At 45.9% G+C, this 27803-nt stretch overlaps 1 protein-coding gene across 1 annotated transcript; it reads right to left on the reverse strand.

Annotated features, from left to right (window-relative positions):
- Nucleotides 1-1342: 1342 nt before the first annotated feature.
- FAM83C (family with sequence similarity 83 member C) lies at nt 1343-27535 on the reverse strand. The gene is made up of 4 exons (XM_059827368.1): nt 26966-27535; nt 19822-19989; nt 15220-15344; nt 1343-2285 (listed from the first exon to the last, which is right to left on the reverse strand). Exons 1-4 carry the CDS (start codon nt 27518-27520, stop codon nt 1343-1345), a joined length of 1791 nt encoding a protein of 596 aa, XP_059683351.1. The 5' UTR covers nt 27521-27535.
- Nucleotides 27536-27803: the final 268 nt, after the last annotated feature.

A 27803-nucleotide genomic window follows, 5' to 3' on the forward strand; every position in this document is an offset into this window, starting at 1 on the left:
GTCTGCCGGACGGCAGCACGTCCCCAGGCACCACACGCCACCCTGGCCCGGGCCATGTCACCGTGGGCCGTGACGCGTCGCCATGCGCCCAGATACACCACCGCAGGCTGAGGCCACCCGTGTGCCCTCACAGGCCGCCCGTACGTGAAGATGCCACCATGGGCCCAGGCGTGCCACTGCTGCCTGTGTGCCTGGACACGCCACCACGGGCCACCACCACCTGCGTGCGGACACAGTCCATGTCCAGACACCACCCATGCGCAGACACACCCTCCCTCTCCAGGCACGACCGGTGTCCGAGCACCACCTCTGCGCTGACACCCCGTGTACAACAGCACTCGGCTGCAGACGTGTCACCATGGTGCAGACAAGCCACCCGTGACCCCGATGCCACCCGAGTGCCTCAGCACGCCAACTCCTGTATAGGGGCCACCCGTGTCCAGGCATGACCTGTGTCAGCTGCCACCTGTGTTCAGAGATGATCCCACCCATGTGCAGACACCTCTTACGTGCCAACGTCAACCGTGTGCAGATGCCAACCATGTGTCCAGACACGCCACCCATGTCCTCCTGGCACGCCACAGCCCGGCACAGTGAGGCCCTGGCCAAGCTCGAGGGGGTCACCTCCCCACAAGTGACCCAAAACAGCCCTTTCCAGCAGAACAACTCCTTTATTTTTAATAACGTTACCCTCCCTTTGACCATTTCATTTTCAGCGCATGGATAGTGGGAGAGGAATCGCTCAGGACAAAGAGAACCTGGATTCACTTTTGGAGAGGTTTAGGTGGATATTAGGAAAAATGTCTTTCCTGAGAGAGTGGTGAAGCACTGGAACCGGCTGCCCAGGGAGGTGGTGGAGTCACCATCACTGGAGGTGTTCAAGGAACGTGTGGATGTGGCACTGCGGGACATGGTTTAGTGGGCATGGTGGGGTTGGGTTGATGGTTGGACTTGATGATCTTACAGGTCTTTTCCAACCTTAGTGATTCTGTGATTCACCCTGAAGACCTCAGTGGCCAAACACTTTCCAGCTGTAGCAATGGTTTTGCTGTAAGTTACGGGGGGAAATGGTTCTTTCCCAAATGGGTAAAAAGAATGTAGAAGTGTGGATTATGTTTATGTTATTTTCTCTCTCCTGCCGTGATCTTGTAATTGAAAATTTGAACTATACTTGCTAATCTCATCTGAATCAGCCATCTGCATATGAGAAACAGCACAGACACCTTTTAATAGGAACAAGACTAATTTGCCACCCATATTTTGATTTCAAGCCCCAGACATGATGATTGGTGGGGAAAAGCAACCACTTGAAATAAGACCAAAGGACACCTCGAGGCCCAGGTCAGAGTTCGAACCGACTGTGTATATGTTTAGATTTTAACTTGTTGTACTTGGTGATCAGATCCAGCTTACTGTGCCCGAGAGTCATTCTTTTCTCAGCCCCGTACGCGCTGTTCTTTTCCATCAGCATGTCCTCAGTGAGTTTATCATAGCAAGGAACTACAGGATTTTTGTCTCGTTTCAGCTGGTTGTATGGGGATAGCAGGTCCAATTTTCCTTGTCCGGGACTCTGCCTTTTTTCCATCCCATAAAAAGTGCTGTCATTTTCTGCTGTCGGTTCCCTGGAAGTAGTAGCAGGACCTTTCTGCTTCATGCTTGTCCCGTTGCTACTGGCACCCTCCGAAAGGGACTGCAGTGTCTGCTCCTGTCTTAGGGGGGAGCAGTGGCTGCTGTTGGCCTTATTGTCCCCTTGATAACTAGGTTTATTGGAGCTCAGGGCAGGGGAAGGCTCCGGCTGCAAGAATGTCCTTGCTGTCACGAGATTTGATCTGTGATACAAGGCTGGGGTGGATTTGTTTGGAGGACTGTTCAGTGAGTCTGGCGGTTCTCCTTGCTGCTTAGGGCAAGTGGGCTTCAGGGATGTGTCTTCCTTCCCCTTCTTACTACCAGAATCAGAGCTTGAATCTTCCTTTTCCTGGTGTACATTGCAGCTGGAGTTTTTCAGAAAGGGAGACACTTTTATGCTTCTGATGCTTACATTGGAAAGGCTGCTGGAGGGGCTCAAGGTTTCAGCATCATTCACCTGTGCAGGTTTTAAAAGTGAGTTGACAACTTTTGAGGTATTCTGAGAAGAGGAGCACGTTCCAGGATCTGGCACACAGAAGCTGGTCACTGCTCTGGACTCTGCATACAAGTAGCGGAATTCCTTGTCAAACTCTGCAACAATTTGACCACGGAAGTGGGTCACCAGGCTGGTGTGGACTTGGCTGCAAAGCCAGGTGAAACTGTGAAAAAAGAAAAAAACCACATGTAACTAGTTCACAGGGTGCCGAGATACCTAGCATTGATTTTAACATTCAAGTGATGTATTGCTACCCAGTTTATGTCATTAAAACTTTCTCTGAAGTATGCAAGTCTGAGACATCTTGTAGAGATGAATGTACTCATTACCTAATTACAAAAGAACAACCCTAAAATGGTCATTTAATTTCAGCTCGGTGATGTAATGAACTGTATGAAAATATAAACAATGAACAAGAAATATCAGCCGGTTTTCCTTAACCTTATGAAGGATGTAGAGCAGCAACTGGTCCCTGCCTAAAAAACACGGCAGCATGTTTCAGGCCTTTTCTTCTCCAGCTTCCTCTTGCCAGTGCTCTCTGCCCGTAAGTGAGGAACCATCATTTCCCATTCCCCATCCCGTCCATGTGTTGAAAGGTACCAGCTAAGTGTTTGAGGGCAGGCTTGTCAGTCCATGCAGGGGGGTACTGTGTGCTTTGTATCAAGCAGGCAATGGCAAGGAGAGCTCCAGCTGTCTGGAGATGGTGTAGCTATGGGAAAATGAGATACGAAGCACTGGGCACTGGAGGGCTCTTTCTGCCCAACTTCTCTTGCAGGCTTTCTAGCTCAGCATTTGGCTAGCATCGTACACTGCAACCATACCTTCCACAGAAGGTGAGGAGACTGTTTGGGGGGATATCAAGGCATGCCTGGTCTCCTGCTCTCTTCCCTTCCCTTGGCAGGAGCTACGTTCTCATGTCCTTACCATCTGCAACATGTGATGGACTTGAAGAAGCCGCTTAGGCAGGCAGGAGGGTGAGGAATGGAGATCTTGGGCACTGCCTTGAGGAGCAGAGGTCTGTAGAGCCCCACAGGAATACCTCAGGACAGGAAGGCTGGTGGTGTTTTCCATAAGTATTACTGTGAGATTCCCCAGACTCTTTCCATCTTTTCCTTGCCATCCAGTTAAGAGATGCATGGTGTCAGAAGTTCACGAGTCCTTTGCTCAGCAAGTCCAGTCCCTGCTCTCACAGTACAATGTCTTGGGATCTTTTCTGGGAGCTTGTTATGTTCCACCTTAAAACGAATTAGGTTTTGCCCCAGCTGGGGAAAGACTTTCACTAATTGCCACTCTGCATATTTTCCTTATCTGTTGAACCCTACCTGTTGTTTGTGTCAAAACTGTAACTTAATTAACTCTCCCCCCATATACCTACAGATAGTAACCACGTTCTTCATTTTCCTAGATTGAACAGGGAAGCTCCTCTTACAGAGTAGCTCCCTAGGGTCGTGGTCATCCCAGTCATCCGCTGCTTCTTTTGTTCTTGCTATAGTCAAACCAGATTAGCAGACTAATTGTGTTAAATAAAACAGAACCTTCACAGATGGAAGTACCAGCTTAGGGCTGCATTATCAGCTGCTAAAGCAAGATACTGACTTTGACAAGAGCAGGATGAAATCACAGAAATTAAAGGAGAGTAGTTTTAATGGGAGATTCCAATTACTCTCAAGTAAATGTCATTTCAGGACAAGATACTGGCACTATGTTTTGGGACCTCATCAATGTTTGCTTCACAAGACAGCTATCTGGGAACTTTTAGTAGAAAACCAGCTCTTGGTGACTTGTTCCTGAGCAGTGTGCCGTTGTTAGTTCATAATGTTGTTTTGGAGACAGTAGTATACTTACACTTAGCATACACACACCCCAAAAAGCAACATAAAGTGAGGAGATCAATACTCTTCTGCTTAATATCAAAAGAGGTAAATTAAGTAAGAATGAAGAAGTAGTAAGAGTGAAAAACCTTTGCGGGTGGCATGAAGAGTATTCAGAAATACCATACTGGAGGCTCAAAGCAAATGCATACAACTTCACAGAGAGACATGAGAAAAAACGCCCAGAAAATAGCTGGGATGGCTAAATGACAGAAAAGAAGCTATTAAGACCAGAAGGGCTGTCTTTCAAAAAGGTTGGGTCACACATTGCAAAAGGCATAGAAATAATATTCAGCTCTTTGTGGGGCTAGCACATAGTCTGTGTGTAATAGGAGTGCTCAGATAATTCCTCTGCATCAGTGTTTATTGTACAGGAGCTTGGGATGATCCCTGCCCTGAACCCACCTTTATACAGAACATAAGGGAGGGTCAGTCTCATGTTGAAATCTGTGTAGAAGAGATTAGAAAACATATCAACAAAGTAGACAGTAACAATTTGGCAGGACCAGGTAACATTAACCCAAGAGCGCCAAAGGAATGCAAGGATGAAATAGCTCAGCTACTAACCAGGATGTGTTAACTCTCGCTTGAAAGTGCCTTGGTTATCAGAAGAGCGGAAGGTTGATAATGTGGTTTAATTTTTTTAATGTCCCAGACCATTAAGTCTCATAACTGCACAGCACAAATTAGTAGACACTCTTCTAAAGAATACAATTAACGGCCACTTAGGTAAATATGATATAATAGGAAAGGTGGCTTTTGCAAAGGAAAGTTATCTCTCACAAAGCTGTGAGAGTTCTTTGAAGAAATCCAGGAGTCCAGACAGGGGAGATTTCGTGTAGCCTGTATCGACATTGTCAAAGGCGTCTATCCCAGGGGCACTGCCTGGCTCCCAGGAGTGCTGGTGTTCCCGTCCACGTTGCTTACAGCTATTACCCTTCTACAAAAGAGTGCTGCGTCTGCACTGCACGGTGCTTAGAAGTATCCCAACTCAAGACCTACTCCACTCACACAGACACTTGTGTTCACTTGAACTCCTCAAACCACAAATGCGCTCAGAGGGCTGAGCACCCTCTCCTCTGGAGGGGCACGCTTGCAGCCCTCGCACTGCGAGCATCGTCCTGTGAACTGCGAGAGAACCCTGGTTGGCGAGGCGGAGGATAATGCCTGCCATCCCTGTTCACCCAGCCTGGCACCGCTGTTGCCAGCAGACCTGGAAGCGGAGCTGTGCAAGTGGTTATGTTTTCCCTCCTCGTTCTGGCTAGGAGGTCTCATGTCTCAGACTCCAATGGTCTAGCAGGAACATCACAGCAGCTACCCGTCAAGGCCTCTGGCCTCACCTCACCAGGAGGTAGATAACGGGTTTTGCTTAGGTTTTCCTTCCCTTCCCAGAAGAAGTGACTCCCACCTTGTCTTCTCCCAGCACCCTCTGACCCAAGTACTGCCTCCCTACAGCAACGCACAAGATAGATACACCCAGCCATCTCCTCTCATCCACATGAACTGTCCTTTCCCCTGCAAGGGGAGCAGCTTCAGACCCAGCGATATGCTGCCCTGGCCTTATGACTGTCCCTGCCACTGATGCCTCTTTCCCTAGTCCAAGCACTACTGTGTCCCAGTTTCCCATGCCGATCCAATGGGGACTGGCCCGCTCTGTGTCACGACAGGACCTGGAAGGAATCATCCAAGTCGCCCCAGTGGCACAGCCCTCCTGCTCGCCATAGTACAGGTTTCCCTGATAGGACAATGTGGGCTTGCCAGTCATGGCTATTCCCATCACTACAAATTGATAAAGGTCTTTTCCTCCATGAATGGCATGGAGGAAATAGCCAGGGAATGATCATTCTTGGTCTCTTCTGGTATAAAAATGAGGCATTGAATGAAGTTAATAGGTTACAAATTCAATACAGACCAGAAGAGGTACTTCTTGCGCAACAGAACACAGGCAAGCTGTGGAGCTCCTCGCTGCAGGCCACCGGCGATGCCAAAAGTTCATGTGCGTTTCTGAAAGTGGTAGGATTTTCCTGCCATTATTTTTTCCATAACAAACTGCTGCACTCAGAGATCCCGTTTCCAGTTCCGAATCACCCTGGGGGGCACAAATTACAGGAGTCCGGGAAAGGATCGCTGTAGGATAGGATCCCTTCTCTGCCTTGCTCCCAGAGACTCCTGGAGCAGGAACCCTCCAGGAAACCTGTGCAGCTCAGCCTTCAGCCAGGAGATGGAGTTGCAACATCACCTCGCAGGAGGTGGGAGGCACCGGCCGGTCCTGCCGCAGCGGCCGCCGCCCCGGGGCTCTGCCTTGGGTCGGGCCGCAGTGCCGAGGGCCGCCTGCGGTGCTCCGGTCCCAGTCTCAGCAGTCATCTCAGTGCCCCTCCGTACAACTGCGAGGCGGCCTGGGGCTGCGGTGGCCGTTCTACAGCTGGGTCGTACGGGTGACCCGCAGCCCTTCACACTCAGCTTCGCTACTTCAGCTGTTTCCAACTGATGAGATACCATTTTGCAGCAGAAGGGGGTTTCTTTCTTTCAGTAGTTTCTCTTACTCGCTTTTATTGCTTTTCTTTCACTTTGACCATCAAAGGCATTCTTTTCTTTCTGTATGCCAATACAAACTCCCGTGTATCATTTTTGCTCACTGCTAAATGTAGATACTACTTAACGCTCATTACTAGACCTTTAACTTCAAGTGACATTTTCTTTGATAAGATGACAATAATCTGACTTTATTGTAGTAAGCTCTTTCAGCTTGCTTCCAATACACTCGAAATCATTTCCACTCCCCATTTTTCATCTTCATTTTGACTAAAACCAGTGCAATGTATTCAGTTAATTTGGACATCCCTTCTCAGTTATGTCTTATTTCTTATTCACCCTTACAGCAGCACGCCTTGTCTCTTTCTTCTGGATTCACTCTTTATTTATACACCTGAGGACTTCCTTTTCTTTACTTTGGTGTTCTCCACAAGGTGATATACAACTTATCTTCCAGCAATGCTCACTTTATTGCTATATGTATCAGCCTGCGGCTTCCTTGCCGATACACTATGCTTTCCATTCCTTGTGCACTCACTTCCTGCTTAATTATGATTTCCTTCTTGAGGTAACTCTTCATCAAGTTAGATCTGGAACTCGCTCTTAAAAGCTCATTCCTCCTGCTTGGGACATGGATACCTGAGAGCATGAGCACCTTTCTTTTAAAGAAATTCCAAGCCTCCTCCAGCTTCAAACCCATGTAGCTTTACCCGTCCATTGCCAAACACTTATCTACTTAGTTTTTTCTTCCTCTGTACTGAAGCCAAGTGCAGGGCTTTTGTAATCCTCTTAACTTTCTCCTCTCATTTTTCAGTTTCAGTTGTCACGTTGGCTTCAACCCCAAATCTTGAGTTTCTTTCACTACAATATAGCAGACGAGATCCCTCCTCTCTGTGTCAGTGGCAGGACACATAACCAATACTTTGACCATGTTCCATTTTGAGCTGAGGAATTTAATCTCCTCTAAGGCAACTCAAACAGCCACGGTAACTCCCTTTCAGGCTGACAATACCACCTCTTCTCTCTAGTCCTAACCTGGCAAATGTTTACTCTAGAGTTCCTGTTCAAGATCCTGTTTAGCTCTAGCCCCATTTGCCCTTAGGCTCCTCTCATCTGCTGCATTAGTAAATGTCTTCATACTCTTCACTCTGTTATGTTAAATAAGTGCTCAAAGAAACATACTATTTCTTTCGGTGCCCAGAATAAGTAGATGTATAATTGTATTTTGTATTTTAGATTATTGCTTTTCCTAGATATCTCAGTGAACCCTGTTTTCTCCTTTTCTTCATTTAGAGGAAATATAATGTTAAAGATGGAAAACACAGGGAAATATTTAATCAATAAACACGTAAGAGTTGAGGGGTCTAAACTAATTTGCCTACAGTTGTTTAACATAAGAGCAGTGAGCTTGGTTCCCATATTTAGAAAACTCTCCAACAACGTGCCTGATTCATACCAATAGGCAGCGATATGTCAGAAGGAGTTCAGCTTGCAAAGAGTATTTTGGAAAATAAGAAGGGCTTTTACAAAACTATCAAGGAAAATGGCAGCATAGAGAACAACGGTATCAACATATGGGGTTCAATATGAAAATGTCAATAGGTATACTACTCTTGCTGCATGCATATAATACTGCATATAGGGCTCATAGAAAAGAGAATCTGATGGCTAGAGACCTAATTAGAGAGTATAAATGGATTTCAGGCATGATTTGAGCATGCATTTGAGGAGAAAAGAGTCTCTTCTAACAGCTGAGGAATTAAAAGACACTTATTGAATACCTGAATAGTCAAGGATAGAGTAGGAAAATACCCCGCTGCAAGAGAGGATGCGGAGAGACTAGACATCTGGGTTCACTGTCAACATAGAAGGATGTATTGAAACTCTAGAGGGATCTAGCGTCTTGGCTCTAGTGGTATCCAATATCTCCATGAGCAGCCTAAATAATGGAAGACTGTACACTCATTAAATTCACAAATCATATCCATGGAGAGAGACTGCACAGATATGAGTTTGAAAAAGCTTCTGAAAAAAATGGATGCAGTTCAACAGGCAAATATTCAGCAAAAATACATTCCAGGCAGTCACGATCAGGTGCACAAATAGAGGCTGAAGAATGAGTAGGCAGCAGCTCTGGGGATTCGAGTATGTCTTAAGGAAAACACGCGTCTGTAGTGTCACAGTGTTGGGAAAAAAAGCAAACATCCTGGGCGTGTATGAACTACATTGTGGCCTGCAAGGTGTGCGTAATCCTTTCACTCAACTCGAATCTTCTGAGGAACAGGCAATGTTGAGTCTGGAAGAGACAGCTGATGGTCAGCGTGGTGACTGTCCTCAGGTTGTACAAACCAAGCTACGTGGAAGGTACTAAGTTGCATTGGTGTCCATAGGAGACAGACAGCACACAGATGTAGTCCTCCATCCTCAGGCAGGATGACAGCAAAGAATGAAGAGTTGCTCGCTGGGATGAAGGGTAGTAGAGACGTTTGGATCTAATTTATGGAGCACTACAGAGAAGCCACTGGTCAATGTCTGTATAGGTCCCATTAACACAAAAAGAGATAGGATGAGTCTCGGGGGTAAAATAAAAGCACCTAAGTAGGAAGCTAAAAATGATCAGGATTTTATTGGTAGCCTTATACAATGCTCCCTCTTCCATGCTTAGAATGGGACAGAGAAGTAAAAGAGCATTTCAGGACACGGTTATGGAAATTATATTAGGGAAAGGATAGTAGAATCATAAGGAAATGGAAAACTGTAAGAACATAGTGACTGTATAAAGAAAGCTGGATTCCATCTTAACCTAAATGAAACCTGGCTGCTGCACAATATAATGCAGAAGATATAGGGAGGCTTTAAATTACGATCTGAGCAAAGCTGTGATGTGTAGAAGGCCACAAAGTTTGAGATTGCCCACTTTTTACCTTAGGAATAAAAGCAAGAAAACTGTATTCTGATATAAGGACAGGATGGAAATCAATGACACTTAGGTGAGAAATTAGAATTGATGAAGAATATCTGAACAAATAAAACTGTGTTTAGAAAAGTGCATGGTGGTTAACAACCAGATCAGATACAAATGTTTAGATAAATAATACATAAAGGTGCATAAATGTTATGAGCTAAAGAAACAGATAGATGTTGTGAAATACCTGAGCTGAAATGATGACTCTGACACAGGAGGCTTCTCAGAAACTTACTGGGTAGAAGAAAATCAATGAATAGTACAACTGCAAGGGTAGAAATTATACAGGAAGGACAAATAGAGTGTATGTTGCTGGGGCAGTGGCACAATACATTAAAAAAAAAAGTCAAATAAGGTAAATCATATCTCAACAAATGAAATACATTCCTGTTAGATTAAAATTCCGCTCCCAAATAGGAAAAACATAGTATTAGGGCTATACTGTGAACTTTCTGAGCAGAGTGCTGACGGTAAATATGCCATGCTGAAGAAGTGCTGAGAGGCTAAGAAGGCAGAAAGCAGAGGAGTAAAGGGAGATTCAGTTACAGCTGTGTTGAATGGGGGCCGTTACAAGGAGAATTGCAGAAACTGCATTTAGACACTATAAATGACTGCTTTTTGGAGAAACTAACCAGAAAACCAACAAAAGGAGAAATAACATTACCAGTTCAGAAAGTTTCTTTGGAAAGGCCACTCGGCAAAAAAAATAACCATGATGTACCCATATCAAATATTCTTTCAGGACCAAAATAATCCGCAACAGTAATACTTAACTTAAAAGAGAAAGTGAGGAATGCTATTAAAAAGAAATTTAAAAGAGTAACCAAAAAGGTTAAATGCTTGAGGCAGCATGAAGATGTACCTATCAAAATAAAGACATTTTAAAACATCCAAAAAGTCACCATAGTTAAAAGGCGCATTAAAGGAAAATATTAAAGTAAACAGCCTTCAAAAACTGGAAGTCAGCAATTTTCCAATTATTAACCAGTGAATAACCTATCATTTAAAATTGAACATAGTAGCAGAGGAATGGAAAGTAGTAAATGTGAACCTTTTAAAGAGCTCCTGGAAAACTAGAAACCAGCAAGTCTTATTTCCATACTGAACAAACTGGTAGAAGCAAATAGAGAGTAAAATGATTAGATGCATAAATAACTATAATCATAATGCTGAAGACTCAGCATATTTTTGTGGAAGGAAGCCATGCCTCAAAAGCCTCTTGCAGTTCTTTGAAGGAGGCAGGAAGCACACAGATGCATATGATCTGCTTGATGTTCGATACTTGAATTTTCAAAGAGATTCTGACACGGTCATTCAGCAAAGACTCTTAGAAAAATTAAGTGATCATGGACAAAGGAAGGTCTTCCCGAGGAGTAACTGTTGATTAAAGATGGGATACAAGTGCTAGCAATAGTTTTAATTTACCCACTGGAATCTCACAAGTTTTGTGCTGCGATTACTGCTGTTCAACATATTCAGAAAAGTCCTGAAAAATGATAGAAACAGTTCATGTCAGAGTTCATAACAAAATTATCATGGGTGGTCAAAAGAAAACTGGATAATCAGAAGCTGCAAGAGGATCTTATGGTATGTGGTGAATAAGTGACAGAATGATAGACAAAATTCAATGTCCATGAATTTAAACTGTTGCAAAAACCCTTCCGGTATCAGTATATTGATGAGTTCTCAGATATTAACACTTAGGAAAGAGGCCAGGGTTCCCATGGACAGTTCAAAAAAATGATCACTACTCTAGCACTAGTCAAAAAGGCAAACAGCAGACTAGGAACTGTTAGACCAAGGACAGAGGGAAAGACAGAAGTTGCCATTATACTACAGTGCTAAAGTGTAGTGGGTGGGGATATCTTGACCACTTCATGCAGTTCTGGTCAATTCATCTCACAAAAGATAGACATCATGATTAAAGGTCTGGAAGTTCTCCTGTACAAGAAATGACTGAACAGCTGAGGATACTTCAGCTGGAGAAGAGATGATTCACATGAGGGATTATAACGGAGGAGGACAAAATCATGGATGCAGTCAAGAAAGTAAATAGGAAACAGTGATTTACTGTGCCCAGGTTATGGGAATTTGAGGGCATCAAATATAATTATCTAGCAGTAGGTCTAATGTAAATACAATGGATCATGTCTTCACACAAAACACAAATTAAACTGCATAACCCATTGCCAGAGGGCATCGTGGAGGCCAACCATGGTGGGAAAAAGTATCCTATGTCAAATTGTGCATAAAGAAGCACATACAACATATAACCCTGAAGGTTCTGAAATGTCTGATCCTTGTACACAAGATTGTTGAACTGTAAAACCTGCCACTGGGTAAGAACACTCTTGACCTCTTTCCTGTATCATCCTGAGACACCCCTGGATCTACCCTGGATCTTTGGCTTTACTCAGTGACTATTCTCATCCTTTGACTCTAGCTTTCCCACCTGCAGGGAGAGTAATCTAAATATCTACTATTCCAGGTACAGTACCAGGCTGCAGTATACCCAGTAGCAGACTTCCTGATTTTCTCCTGTGAAAGCGTTTCTGACCACTGTTGAACAAATTCCACAAAGAGAGACTGTTTCTTTCAGTCCAGAACAACATGTACTTCCTGGGACAGCAGAGAATCAGATATAAGACCCTATTCAACTGAATAATTATCTTCCAGAACTCAAGAAGTTTCAGCTATAGAGAGATCTACAGGAAGAGAGCACATCACAGACCCAAATCCCTGGGAGGGAGAAACTGACCCAGAGAACCGAATCTACATTTTAAGCAATACCCTGACTCTGGGCCACAGGGAAATAAGATGTTCCTCCAGCTGTGGAGTTCAATCCAGCTAATACATGCTCAGTTTTAGCCATTCAAAAAGGCGTGGTTTCAGTTATCTAATCCCTGCCCCCTGCAGTCAATGGAGATGGACGGATGTTTCCAGGCAGTGATTCACTCCATTGTTCTTAAATGCATGTCAGGATGGTCAAAATGCCGCCAGACACTGCTCTCCATATTGTTTTTATAGACACTCTACATAATCAGTTTCAGCCACGTAATTCCATTTTTCACTGCCAGAGTTTGATAAGATGAGACCTCTACACTCGGAGATGATGAAGTCAGAAGCAGAGGAGAAGGTGCAGCTTGGAGCTACAGCACTGATGAGGACACTGGTAGAGTAAGGGTCCAGCATGTGCTGGCTGGGAGATGGAAAAGAGAGAGAAAGGGAGAGGGAGAGCAGTGTTCAGGGAGACCTGGTGGAAGAAGAATAAAGTATTGCCAGGGCACCAAATTCACAGAAATACCAGAACAGTCGGTCCTGGGGAGTTGCACTGTTTGTGAAGGACAGTATGATGTGCAACAGCATGAAAATACTGTGGGAAAAATCTGTAGGTGGAAAACTCAGAGTCTAGTAATAAAAAAATAGTACAAGAACAGTACTGCTGACCCTCTGATCAGACCAGACAACATTAACTGAGATTACAAGGCCGCAAAATTAGGACAGTAGTAATCATGGGAGATTTCATCCACTCATATACATACTAAGTTAATGCTTCACTGGGATGAGCTGTGGAGAAAAACTTTTGGAAGCAATAAATGGTTACTTGCCAGAATTAACTAGTCTAAATTGCTTGACCCACAAGAAAAGATGCTATTCAGGATGTGGTCTGGAATGATGCATAAGACTCAGTTCCAGAGGTAGAAGTGGAAGAGCCCATTTGTAATAATGCTCACAACACGATTTTAACTCTGTAGCAGAAGAGAGCAATCTAAATAAATGCAGCACGTGGATATTCAATTTCAAGAAAGGTAACTATGTAAAAATGCAGTAATTAGTCAAAAAGAGCTGAAAAGGAGCAGTCCAAAAAAACCCAAGATGACTATGGCTTGTAGGTTGCTCAAAAATGCTGTAATGGCAGTTAAGAAATTGGTGGGCCCATTTGAGACCTATGGGTCAAAAGGGACATTCAGTGATGGCAAGCCCATAGCAGAGAACCTCAATGAATTTTTTGCATCCATTGCTAATGCTGGTGACACTGAGACGTGTTTCACTCCTGTATACCAGGGCCACTGCGAAGACTGCTTTGCTGAGGACCGGGAGGTTTCCAATATGATCCCATCTACAGAGAGGGCTCTGGACGTCTTCTTGAGGCCCACATACCACTGGAGCTGACCTCCACCCTGGGACATGGCAGAGTGTGCTGTGAAGAACAAGATTACTGACGGCACAGAGAAGCGCAGCCTCTTGGAAAAAGGTCAGCAGGGCTACTGTAACGGCAAGCCCTGCCTCACGGACCTGCTGGAGTTTGGTGAGGGAGCCAGTGCACATGGATAAAGGGACCGGTCTGCTACGTATTTTTGGGTTTTCAAACAGCCTTTGACAAAGTTCTACACCAAAGCCTTTTAAGAAACTAAGAAGCAGCCACAGGCATGGAGGAAAGGTCTTGTTATGGACTGAGAGCTGGTGAAAGCATAGGATGCAAAGGGTAGGGCTTCATGCTCATTTTTCAGCATGGGTAAGAGGCAGCAGTGAGGCCCCAGAGACTGGTGCTGGGAGTGGGTTTCATCCTATGGGTGACCTCAGGCATGGAGGGGTGCAGTGAGAGCCCCAGGTTTGCAGAGGATCCTCAATTCCTTCAGCGGGTTGAATACCTCGCTGAAGGTGAGGAAATCCAGAAGGACCTCACAGAACTGAGCAAGTGGACAAACATGTGGCAGATGAACTTCAGCGTAGAAAAATGTGGTGTACCCATAGGGAAAACTGATCTGTATCAGGCCTGTATGATGCTACACCTGGAACAGTTCAGGAAGGAGCTTGGAATCATTGTCAGCAGTTCTCTGAAATCATCAGCTCAGTGTGCAAAGGCAGCTAAAAAATTCAATGAATGTTGGCCACTGTCAGCAAGGGTGATAATAACAAAGCAGAGGGCATAATTTTGACTGTCTATAACACCTTGGTGCAGCCATATCTTGAGGGCTGCGTGCAGTTCTGGTCTCTGCATCTCAAGAAGGACATAGGAAGGTTAGAGAGGGTGCAGAGAAAGATAATTAAAATGACTGAGGGTTGCAGCAGCTGCCTATGAGGAGAGACTGAAAAAGCCGAGGTCTTCACTTTAGATAAGAAAAGGGCAGGGAGGGTGGATAAGACGGAGGCTTGGAAAATTGTGAAAGCAACGACTTAGCTGAATGTAGGACAGCTATTTTACCAATCTGCAGCACTAGAACTAGGGGCACTTAATGAAATTAGTAGGAGATTGGTTTAGAACAGGCAATGAGTTAGGGCAAATTCATGGACACTGTGTACAGAACAGGTACTGAAGGGAGTAAGTAGGGATGTATGCAAGGATTGCACATGCTGTGGGAGGACAAAGGGGATGGACCCCAGAGAGTGCTCTCCCTAAACAGCATCAGCTGGAGACAGAATCTAGGCTAGGTGGAGCATCATCTGACCTGGTAGAACATTTTTTATGTTTTTAAGAAATGAAACAATACTCATAGACAGATGTCTGCTATCTGAAAGCTCAGCAGAAAGGTAAGAGCAAGAGGATAGAGTAGAAGAAGGCAAAGCACCAAAATGAAACCTGACGTTTATAAGGGGAAATGAAGAGGAAAACCAGTGTATCATTACCATGGAGAAAAAAAATAAGAGCTACATTATTCAGTATTTTGGTAATGAATATCTTCTCAGCGTCACCAGTCCTTGTCACAGTAGTTGCCACTTTTTCTTACCTGTATGTACCAGCAAGAACTTGGTCGCAATCAATCAGGATAAACTTCTCCAGAACCTGGCCTGCGAATTTCTTGCCTGCTTTGCTATAGTATGTGTCTCCACTCAGACATCTTATGCGCATGTTCTGAAACCAAAAAAGCAGAGTTGGTAAGGGGACATGTATTGAACTAAACTGAAATGTTCCCTTATGCATCATTGATGGACTCCCTCAAGCAGGAGCTCTGCTCCCAGAGGTAGAATGCAGCAAGGCATTAAGTATTTCTCAGCTTCTACACACCAAATATTTTGTCATACTGTCTGCTTCTATAAGATAAAAATACCAGCAAATATTACCAAGTTGCACTTAGGTACAAATGCTGGTTTGAAAAAAATCTGGAGAATCCTATGAGCATACAGATCATTTCTGAAGTATGTAAGACCCTGCAATTTCTTCTAGATTACTGCTAATATTCAACTAACCACACTAGCTGATGGCTCTGCATTTAAACTAAATTTTGACCCGTAACAACCAGCCAGTTTCCAATCAATCAAACGTGCTCTTCTGATTTTATACAGTGGCAGGCTTCTCAAAACCGAAATATCACTCAATAAGAAAGATTTACAGAAAGGTATGTCTGCCTTTTAAGAATTGCCTTTTATCAGTATATTTAAAAATTATATTAAAATTTTCAGCTGCTGTACTCAAGTGTAACAGACCTGATCCTCATCTGTTTTAAAGACTCCAAAGAACTTCTCTGATACAACTTCGGCCTGTAAAACCGACTGCCCCGTACAGAATGGGAAGTAAGGCTCTCAGTATCCATCAGGAGCCTTTTCCGTAATGTGAGGTTTTTGCCCATAATAAAAGTTATTTGCACCTCAGTTGGGGAAGGCAGAAGAGGAGAACAGTCACTGGCAACAGTTACTGGTCTGGTCTATATGATACAGTGCCAAACAAAACATCTCATGTGTAAGTAAACATCCCTAAGGCTGCACCTACGCTGGCCTGCCAGATCATCCCTCACCGCCCCTCCAGGCTGGCTCTCCTGCTGCGGCTTTGGCACACCAGGAACTGTCACAAATTGTCACCACCTGCATTTGGCCTGGCAGATCCCTTTGTGAGCAGCTCATCCCTGCCTAGCATCATCCCCGCAAAAGACGAAGACCCACGGCAGTTGGTGTGGGCTGCACGCGCCGCCGGGGCCGTTTTGCCTCTTGGTGGAGGTGGGTGCTGCCCATGGCCGGTGGGTGCTCCTGGTGGAGGTGGCAGCCTCCCCTCCGCCACGCAGCAGATTTCAGTCTGGCCAGACACAGCAGTTTGTAACAGCGAGTGCTGCAGACAAAAGACAAACACGAATAGCTGCGATTTGCCTACAGATGTTCTCTGCAGGGCGCAGGCCCACATCCCTGACACCCCTCCAGGAGGTGCTCCTGGGCATCGCTCTGCCCCCTCTCCCCCTTCTCTTCCAGGCAGGTTGAGCACGCGTGGGCTCCCAGAGCCACCCGTACACAGCCAGAGACCGGCTTGCCCAGTCTCTGGCTGCACGTGGTGTTCACGGCGCGGAAGTTGTGCCTCGGGGGTGAGGAGCAGGAGGCAGTAACCCTGTGGCAGATGACTCCATTCCTGATGGCTTTCCTCTTCCGTCAGAGTCCCTGCGGGCAGGAGGTGGGCTTCCCGGAAACATTTGCTGGGGAGCTCATCACAGCAGGGTGGGAAAGGCTTGACTCTCACGTCGCGCTGAGGAAGTCTCCCCACCCACCCAAGGAGTACCATTGCCTTCAGGGCTTCATACCAGCAGCAAATCTCCTCCAGACCGGGGTCCGTCTGACCCAACAGTCTATCTCGTGCAGTGGGCAATGGCAGCTGGGGAAGAGCAGGAAGGCGGCAATCATTTATGATGCTGCCCCCTGATATTGCTGCTGACTCTGTTTTCTGCTCAGGGAGTTTCCTGAGCCTCTTATGGTTTGTCTTAGTGGGAACCGCCCTCCCCCCCCCCGGACCTCTTGTCCAAGTACTTGTCTGGTCTTCTCTTGAGTTCATGGAAACTTTTAGCAGGGACAGAGCTGAAGCTTCACAGTCTTTGCACTGTGGCTCTCACTGCCTTCTAGTGTCCCAGAACATGTCCTCATCCGTCACCTATGAGAAGGGAGAAACTTTTTCCCCGTAAGGACAGTTATGCATTGGAACAAGTTACCCAGAGAGGTTGTGCAGTGTCCATGCTTGGAGATTTTCAAGACTAGACCAGGTAAGGCCCTGGGCAACTATGTCTGACCTCACAGGTGATGCTGCTTTGAGCAGGAGGTTGGACTTGATGATTTCCTGAGGTCCCTGCCAACTTGCATTAACCTGTGATGCTCTGAAATGCCACCACAAGTTGCTGATATAGAGCAAGATATGCTGGATGCTTGGGGAGGTGTTCACCTAATCCTGTTGCAAATCAACACAAGGATTTTTTTCTTCCAGTGGTGAGGTTTTAGTAATACTAGTTCTCACTGGGAGGAGCCTCCTCTCCTCTCCCAAGGAAGTTAAAGCCACTTCAAGTAAGGGATATTCCATAGATCTGTTGCCACAGTATTTCTTCACTCCCTCTATCCTTTCCAAGGCTGACTGAGTTTCTGATATCTAGCTCATTTTTTCCATCTTCTTCTTCCTCTTGGCAATCCAGGCCCTGAATTGTCCAAACAAGATGAGAACCCTGCAGTCTTGCAGGAAAGCCAGACTGCCAGGTACCACTCTCACTTGATTTAGACAGCAGTTTTAAGTTCAGCCCATGGCCATTTGAAAAAATCCAACAGTTGAGTCTTCTGCTGTGACTGCTGCCAATGCTGGATGCACCACTGTGGGATTTGCTGACGTTCAGCACCAGGATTTGACACCAGCGGGCTCACACAATGTTCTTAGAAGTAAGGTGCCGGAGGGGCAATTACCTCAAATTCCTCATTAAACCCCAAATTGTCACCAATTATTCCAAATGGAGATTTACCATCACATCCCGTCACAACTCAGAGCCAGGAATAAAATATGTAGACTCATTCCACTTAGATGTGAATATCAAGCACGTATGTTAATGTGCTGCTTGAGATGCATCAGCTTAAGAGGCACTTCACATTGAGACCGGCTGATGAGTCACTGAATGGGGGAGGCAAGTGTTAATTAGCCATTCAAGCACAAGACATGACATCAGGTCTAACAAAGAGATATAGACATCTCCATGAATGTAAACTCATTCTAATTTTAATTAAAAACAATGGCCAGGCTCTTGGATAAGAAGCAAATAAAATAAATTTTGGAGAGATGGAATTTATCTGGATCCACCAGGTGACTTCAGTGATGCAGTTGTTTATGAAAACAAACATGCTCCAGCATGAAGCGGTTTTCCCTAACTGTTGCCATCTCAAAAGGCAGGATGAAATGGGTCCGGCTTGCGAGAAGCAAGAAAGGACAGAGCATCACCAACATGGGGGAAGAAGGAAGCCTCTCTAAATTAATCTTTGTGTAGACAGGTTAAAAATGAGGGGAAATTAAGACCTTTGTAACTGCATCTATTCTGAATGCTATAGAACGTTATTTTTGCATTTTCCCTAGCCTGTTTTATTAGTTAAGAATGGTTTTGAGGTAACTGGATAACTTCCAAGCATTCCCCACCAAGATGAAGGGAAAACCTATGGAGTTAGTGGCTGGAAGAGCATCAGTCCTCCAGGAAATTCTGTGCACCCGGTGAAGGAGCACAGCCAGGACTGCTGGCCTTGCAGGACTAACAAATGACAACAAAACCCCAACTTCCCTTGATAGGTGGTAGCCAGAAAGGCTATAAGGGGAGCGGCAAGATACTGGGGTGCATTTCTGAGTCTGCAGATTCCCAAGAGAGCTTGTCACACTGAGACATTAATTTTTATTGTTTGCCTGCTCTGGGCACCGCACACCATTGCTGATGGGCACCACACTGAGTGGGGAATCAGGCTCTTCGCAAATCCCTCATGAACCTGCAACTGAATCGCAAAGCTTAAAAACAGATCTTAACAGGAGATTTTTAACGTGGTTTTACATTGAGGCAGTGCAGCAGGGCTAGGAGGAAATGGTAGGTTTTGCATGAGGACATCTGAAGGGACCCACTGCTTCCCTTCCCCACCCAGCTATTGCACTACAGCAGCTCTGGCCGGAATCTAAACTGAGCTCAGGGATCTGAACCATGAGCAATTTAAGTCTTGCAATTCTATGTCCTGGAGCAGGGGCTGAGAGGGAGCAAGGAAAGGAGATGATACAGGTCCATGTGAACTTAAGTTTTCTGGTCTACCTCTGTGTACCTGTCTGCACCAGCCCAGCAAGGCGTTCAGGAATGCACTGCATCTTATTGACCTTGACTTCACGCTTCTTGTGTGTAAAACTGAAATGAGGACCACAAAACAACAAGGTATGTGACTAGGAGGCTCCTCCACTCCTTCCACTGTGCTTCCAGACAGATCTCGATTTCCTAGACCAAACAGCCATGGTCTCTTAGCCTGGGACAGTGGGAGAAGGGATAGGTCCTAGGGACCAGGCAGAGGAAACAGAACAAAGGGTACATGGGTTTTATCAATTCCAAGACCTGTTTATCATAACCAGTGTGTAACTGAAAACTTACTGGGAGGTTGTCCTGAGTAAGAGCCATTTTATTGCACATTTCCACAAAATGCTTCAAGTACTCTTCATCCAGGATCAGGTAAACAGGAACGTGCCGTCTGCTTGAGGCTTCCAGCAGATCACACAGTATTTCCATGTCTGTAAATAGATCCATCACAATTGCTATCACCTAGCCAGGAGAAAAGAGGTGGGGGGGGGGGAAAAACCAAGAGACTGTTGAAAACTCATGCCCAAGTGAATTGTGCTTTAAACTATGAATTAAGTATTCAAACCTCTCAGTAAAGAGTGTCTGTGGCCACACGAGTGGAGCTTGCTTCTGGACCTTTGCGTTTAACAGCCTTTACCCCACCATGGCAGATAAAATCACTTTTAATAACTATGAAGACATTCCCCATCCAGCTACCTCCTGTCTCGTCTGTCATTCACAGAAAGAAATAGCTGAAAGAGTGATGCATGTACACAAACTCTCAATATCATTGATGCAACAAGTATGTATTGCCTTAAGCAAATATGCCAGAAATACAGAATATAAACGGAAGAGCTGAGGCTGACCAAAATCATTATTCAATCCGTATGAGTGACTCCATAGATGACTAGCATATTAATATAAAGAAGTATAATTTTTTTCAGGAAGGACACACTGCCAGGTAAGGGAGAAGGTATCTTGATCAATATGTACATGTCCTTGTTCCAAAATTTCATCCTAGGGGCGACTAGACAAAATCGTAGAATAACATGTGTGGGAAGGATCCCTTCCTTTTCCCTACTGGAAGCACTCCTGCTAACGCAGCCCAGAATGCAAGTGACAGTTATGAAACCTAACAATAGGAAGAAGGAATAACACTAAAATTATTTTAAAAAAAAAAGAATTTGATAAATTCTATCTCAATAAACTGAAGACTTGCAAGATAAGGTCTCCAAGGGAGGTGTTTTAAAAAGGAAAAGAATTTTAAAGCGAACTGCCAGTTCTTTAAAGAATGGAATTGAAGAAGGCCATGGCAACCCATCCCACTGTGGAGATGGGATGGGAGGCAGCAGACCACCTTGGCTAAATGAATTCTCCAAAAACTGGAAGGAAAATACAGAAAATGGAAGGTAGGTCATGACAAGTACCTGCTACAAGTGAGTTGACCCAGAACTAGAAAATTCAAAGTACAGTATGACCTGCAATCCGGTGACTTAGACCTTGAACCATTAACAGTTAACGCTGAGAACTCATGGAAGACGTCAACACAGTGGAAGAGTGAAAAAGGTAAAGTAGTGAAGGATTTACTGACACGCCAGCTTCATTTCAAAAGCTGAAAAAATAATGGAACAACTGACCGAGTACTTTAGTCCCAGTCTTTACCATATCTTAGCAGTAAATAAGGTAACTGTTTGGTACTTGTAAGTTGTGCGTATAACTCTGATTTTGAGTTTCTGCACCAAGTAGAGGATGCCCAAATAAAGATGGCCCCAAAAGCACTGAGTTTTGGAGTAAAGCTCCAATGGCCTACTTTACCCTGCTACTCAATGTTCATGCCTTGCACTACACCTTGCACACAAAATGCATGAGAGTTTGTTCTGCTGCTCATCATGCACCCCATGAGGAGGTAGGAATCCTGTTTTCAAACACCTCCTCTGCCTGTGTTAGAGCATGGCCATGAATGCAATTCTGCATAGTCCAAATCACCCTGTGGAGCAGACCATGTAGGGTGAGCTTTCCTCTGCTACTTCTGCTCAGCTGTTCCTCTTCAAAGAGTTAAATGCAGAGGACAGCAGTGAGATTGACTTTTATGTGTGCAGTTGTTCACGCTTTACATAGGAACAGGCTGAATCACTTTCATGGGTCTGACCTGGAAGACCTTCAGAAAAGAGTAGAGGAGCTCCAAGTATCACTGTCCTTGGATGTGGGGACAGGCTTATGCCTCTGCTCCAGACTGGCACACTGGCCCCAGATCACCCAGTACCTCTTCTGCTCTGTTTTCATTAATACACTGCCTCTTTCCAGGCTCATACTTATGGCCTAGATGCTGAGTGGAGGCAGCTGCCATGGGCAGAGTGAGGGCCCCCCCCCGTGCTCTCCTGCGCAGTCTTTTGCTTGGCAAGCTGGCTCTTCTCAGCCCCGCTCTGGCTGCACACACCATGGAGGGACCCTCTGCAGCAAAGCCATGGCAGAGGAGGGCAGCAATGCCACAAGGTTGCTTCCAGCTCCCTTGGGGACTTATCCCTTTTGCAGATGGTCAAGATTTCTTGGCTCTACCTGGTTTATCCCCAAAGACTATCTCTGTGATGATGCCTTACATGCTGTCATTGGTCCTCAACATCTTGCAGAAGGCTGACCCCAGGCCCAGCCCACCACAGCAGGGTTTGGGGAAGAACCTTCTTGAAGGCTGGTGTGATCCCAGGCATCCATGTGGGATACAAGGCAGCTGTCATCAAGAGCTAAAAATCATTCCTACTGTCCAGGCCAAAACCACATCTCCACCCTCTCGCCCTGGCTCTGGGAGATACAGGCTTCACAGCCTGACTCCGGAGAGCACCTCTTTTGGAGCCCTCGTCAGCGTTGTCTTCCCAGAAGTCATATGAGGCTCTGGCAAATTTTTCTCCCCTCCCGAAATGCGCCTTTCTGGCATGGACAGCAGAGTCAGCCCTGGAAGAGCTCTGAAAGCAGTGTGAAGCATCTTCAACTGCCCAAATTAATGTTGCTTCTGGGCTATCAGCATTAGGTACCGCTGAGACCCACACAAAAATGAGGGACTTCACCGTGTCTTTCGACGTTGGCCTTCAGCCAAAGACCAAAGGCAATTTAGCCAAATGACTGTGATGGGTCACCCATCCTCTAATGATGAAGCACCAAGAAAAAACTATAGGCCAAACCTTCTGTAAGGCCTCAGGCAAGTCCCTCTCAGCCACGTTTGCCTCACGATATTCCAGCTTATCTCAAGCTTAGATCTGAGGCAGGCTTGGCTCTGGAGACAATCTAAAGTTGGCTTGGGAAGTCAATACGATGGAGTCAAGAGAGATTGATGCTCCTTTGTCCCCAGACCCCACATGCTCAGAGGCACTGCTTGTGCCTAGTGCGCACAGAAGGTCCACCCATCTTGCTTTTCCCTACCAGTGCTCACAGGCTTTGGCAGAGTTTGGGGCTGTTGCTTGCCCAAAAATGGCACTGCCAGTCTGCAGTGCTCGCTGTGAGAGGAATGGGGCTGAGCAGGCGGTAGCACGGCTGCACATGGCAGCGTGTGGCACAGAGTCACCCATGGCACCCAGTGCCCTGGGCTGGATGCAGCTGGCTGCCAGGCAGACCTGCATCTCCTGGCAGCCTCGTGGCAAGGCTCCAGCGTCAGCGCGGGAGCAAGCGCCCCAGGCAGCGGGACGCCAGCTTGTGCAAGCTGGGTGGAGCCCTGCGTGATAGTCAGACTCATGTTTTCCGAAGCGGGTCTTCGCTTGGCATCAGGAGGTGGAACAGGCTATGGCTCTATTCACGGCCTCCTGACACGTGATCCCTTCTGAGGAGGGATTTGGGTAGAGTTGCTCCTGCTGGTGCTGTCAAGTGCCCACAGCCGACGTCGGGCAAGGAGGCTGGCAGCCCCACGTGCACTGCAGTTTGCAGCAAGGAGCATTGCAGTGGGGGGAGAGGGGAGGTTGTGCCCTGCCACAGCCACGCATGGCGGAGATGCAGGCGCCCATCGTGGGGCTGCTCATTCTAAGCATGGGTGCCACAGGACAACTGTAAGGGCCACTCAGATCACCATATCCTCTTGGTAAACAAAGCAGGCAGCTCTTATAATAACATCAGCTCAATCCCAAAGCCAAGAAGTTTTGGGAGAAGGCGACCCTGGAATTCTTCCCCTTGAAGCCTTCTAAGAACGTATTGTCACAAAAGTAAAGTCTAAAGCCTCAAAGGTAATTTCCATCAGCTCCATAAAGTTGTGGAAAATGGAAGTTAGGTACCTAAGTACCATCTCCAATTCAGGCTCCTGACAACTCGTGTCTCATATTTAAAAGCCTTCGGCATTTAGGTCAATCTGGCCTTACAAACCTAAACAATGTATGTCCAGTGCCTCCAGCCCCTCCGTTTCAGTGGTGGGAGCTGCGAGACTGGGGCTGGCTCAGACCATTCCGGTTCCTCACCATGCTGATCACAGCCTCCAAGCCCATGGCACAGCCTTGGCGGGTCAAGACATTGCAAAGACACTGCTGCCCCACAGGCTCAAGAAAATTCACACCTTGCCGTTGTAGGGTTAAATCATGACATTTCTAAATCCACTTCTGGAAACTCACAATTCAGCAATTCCTGCAGTCATCACTTTGGGAATTACAGCACTTACCAGCACCCCACTGGGGTTGCCATCTGTCTGGTTTCTAACCAGCACAGCTGGTTTTACTGGTATTTGCCAATAGCAGTGTGGTTTTGGTCATTACCGTAGTGTTGCCATTTGAAGCAATACATTGCTTCTCTGGGGGACCATCAGGGACCCTTCTACCATCGCACATAAAAGCAGGCGCTCAGCCACTGTCAGAGTTGTACAAGACGGGCGAAAGAAGAAGCGTGGACAGTTCAAAATAGATTGGAGCTCATCCAACAAAAGTAAAACTGTAATAGTATTATCAAATGAAGGCTAAGGTGTGGCTGTGCTGCATCTTCTTATGTCTGCAAAGAGAAAAGCTGAAATCTGAAAATACATCTTCAAAGACAACTGGTTAAGTACAGCAAAGTAGAAAGACAAACCGCACCAGCAAAAGGTACCAGTAAAACAAATGCCCTTTTTGCTGATTTGTCAGTACAAATATGCTGTTGCAAAATATGTCAGCTGATGTTGTTCTGTATGACTGTACAGGAGAAAACAGCAAACAACATTTCAAGACACACGTCTTCCTGTCTACAGGACCCAGGGAAAGCGTTCAGGGATCTCAACATCTTTCTCACATCCCACCAGTGCTGTATCCCCCTTCTATGTTAGCTGTAAGCACGCAGGAGGACACACACTCTAAAGCAGGGATACATGACGAAAGCTTAAAGTCCAGAGGAGAAAATATTTGAAATGCGGAAACAGCTGAAAAGCAAAAAAGCAAGCGGTTCTCCACACAGTTGCTACTGGCACTTCAAGCAAAAGGTATTTTTACTTCTAGTTGCTTTTTTGTCATTAAAAGACATCCTTTTGGATGGTTTGGTGAGCAAAATGACTCAGTAAACTACTTAAAGATGTGTAACCGGGGTTGTGAATGAGCTGGAACTGCTGTCAGTCATAGAGTTAATCATGGGAAGCACCGGCCGGAGCTGCTAACCTAGAAGCCAGTAAAACACCAGTAATAAACCAATAAGATGGTTGAAAACTCATTCTCACGTTTCACACAATAGTCAAAAACACTATGTGAAAATCCCCAGCTGGAACGTAAAGGGCTGAAGATGGTCAGTGCTTTTTCAAGCCAAGCAAAAGAAGTAAAATCTCAAAATGTACTTAAAGTACAATAAAGCACCTACTGCCTGGGCAACCTCCCTGCAGCAGTAGAGAAGTTCCTGTGAACTGAGAAAGCAGCAAGATGTCTTTCATGTGGTTTAAAGGATCATAATATCATCAGAGATCCAGGACACGTGCTAAGTGACAAGGGGACACTTCTTGGTAGTCATTTACTTTGTGCATTCTGCCATGACTATGTCTTAATCCCCATTGCTGAAAAGGATGTGGTACGCGTCACAAGACTTTTCAGATCATTTAAGATATCATAAATCAGCTGTCTGCAAGGACAAACAAAGCTTTTTGTCACTTACTTCCTGGACAAAATTTCCTGTATTTGCCTACAAAGGTGCAATAGAAGTTCAGGCATTAAGCAATGGCTGCTGACAACTGAGCAGTAGCTTACGTGGCAAAACGGTCTTCTTTTGGACAAAAGAAAAAAAGATCCCCATTTACCTCATATCACGCCCAAATTTCAATGCTATGTGGTTCTTTGATGACGTTACAATGCTGCACAGCAATCTGAGCTGCTGCATGGCCCCGGTTTCATCTGCTGGGGACAACATAACTTTGCTCAACTCTGCAGATGGTGACGGAAGATAACACTTTAGCTCCATCTGCCTGGAAACAGCTTGTGTTCTTGACACAGCTGAAGCCCAGGCTTAATAATTCTTTATCTCCCGCTTTCTGCACTAGGCAGTAATGAATTTAAGGAGTGACTGTAAAGTTAAATAAGAAACTACTGGAGTGATAAGAGAAATTGCCTAGAAACTGACTGGTTAAAAGTGAACTTTGCACTAAAAGTTTACTCAATATCGCCATGCTATTAAAAAGAAATACTGCGTAAGAAAATTAACATGGAACAGATGAAAAGAACCGTAAAGAGGACAAAGACAATAAAAGCTGAAAATGTGTCTCAGATACAGTTGTCCGAGACGATGCTTTAGTACACAGTACAGCGGCAAAGTAAACAGAAACAAGAAGGAGCATAATTTAGTGAGTAAATTCACGCTAAGATTGTGCTTGGTAGGTAAGTATTGTAGTCGTCCTGTTTTTATCACATCCGAGGGTTGGCAATCTCTACCCAGCAGAAACCGTGTGATGGGGCAAAACGGGCTGATCTTACTCATCCTCAGAGAGGCACAGACACCAAGTCTAGAAGATATGGTGATGTATTCTAACCTACTTCAAACCACAGGCAGGGATTTTCAGTCTCACAAGTTTACTCAGGTCCTATGTTCTCCCACAGCAACTCACCAGTAGTATCTTCACGTCCTGCTTAACATGATGTCCAGGGGTTGAGAAAAGCCCTGGCCATGCAAACGTGCTGGCAGAGGGCAAAAGGGCTGGCTGGTGCACACTTGCCGGCTGAGGACAGCTAAGTGTTAACGCTGCACACCCTGCCACTCACTCGCTCCAGGCTTTGGTACCGCTCCAGGCTTTGGTACTGTGCTCTCATATCCGCAAATACAGATGCAGAGTGTCTTAAAGGGCACCATCTGTATGACATGAAATCCCAGGCAGAAAGAAATCACAGGAAAGGAAAGGAGCAGGAACAGTTACAGATCTGCTAGAGAAAAAGCAACCACGTCATGCCAGGCATCTAGAGAGCAGCGACAGCTTGGAGCGTGTGGTGTACAGTTGTGGGACCATTCACCAGGACTTGGGTGCTGTGGCACTCAAGGGACGCAGGTCTATACATACCGTCCGTGCCCGGCTGATCAGAGACCGGAGCAAATCCTTAATGCTGTTAGCTTTGTTTCTTTGGAAAATCACAGTGGCTTGAGTCTGGCCAGATACCGTGAGAAGCGGCATCCCCGGCCACCCCAGCTCCAGCTCTGGAGGGTGCACATCGGACATGAGCGGAAAGTAGGTGCCAGATGTTAGTTCAGAGTTGAGGGAGGACCTGTCTCCAGTGTCTGCATCGCCAGGGTCAGCCTCTTTGTCTTTCATGGCATTGGGATCTGGAAAGCTTTGGTTTCTCTGATGGCTCATATATTCCATGTCCAGGGTGGAAAGAAAAGGCAGCTCCCGTTCCGCAGCGATGGCACTCAGGTAGCCGCGTTCCCCCTGCTCAAGAAAGGCGTCTATGGCAAGCCTGGCTGTTTCACTGTGCTGGAGCACCAGTGGGGTGGGCTCCCTCCACCATGGCTTCTTCAGCTGCTCTAGGCGGCTCTTCAGTTGCCCAGACACCCCTTGCTGGCCCCCATAGCTGCGGTGGAACTGGGGTCTCACTTCTACTGCTAGGTAGTTGAACATGACCGGAGCTGTTGATGCTAAGAAGTGCCTCTCCAGCTGGATTAGTCCTCTGTCTGACTCCAGGTCTTCTCTGGCCCTCTTGCACTCCTGAGCTCCTCCCAACAGGTTCCTTCAGGACTCAGGCATGAGCTCCACTCCTCCCCTTGGGATTTAATCACCAGGTACAGCCTCCCACTCTGGGGGAGGAGCTGGCTTTCCCCAGCTCCCTCACTTGGCTTCCTCAGACACACACCTGATACTTGGTGCTTAGACTATCCCTTTTGCAAGGGGAGGAAGATCAGCT

This window comes from Gavia stellata, chromosome 20 (genome assembly GCF_030936135.1).
Source record: "Gavia stellata isolate bGavSte3 chromosome 20, bGavSte3.hap2, whole genome shotgun sequence".
Lineage (NCBI taxonomy): Eukaryota > Metazoa > Chordata > Aves > Gaviiformes > Gaviidae > Gavia > Gavia stellata.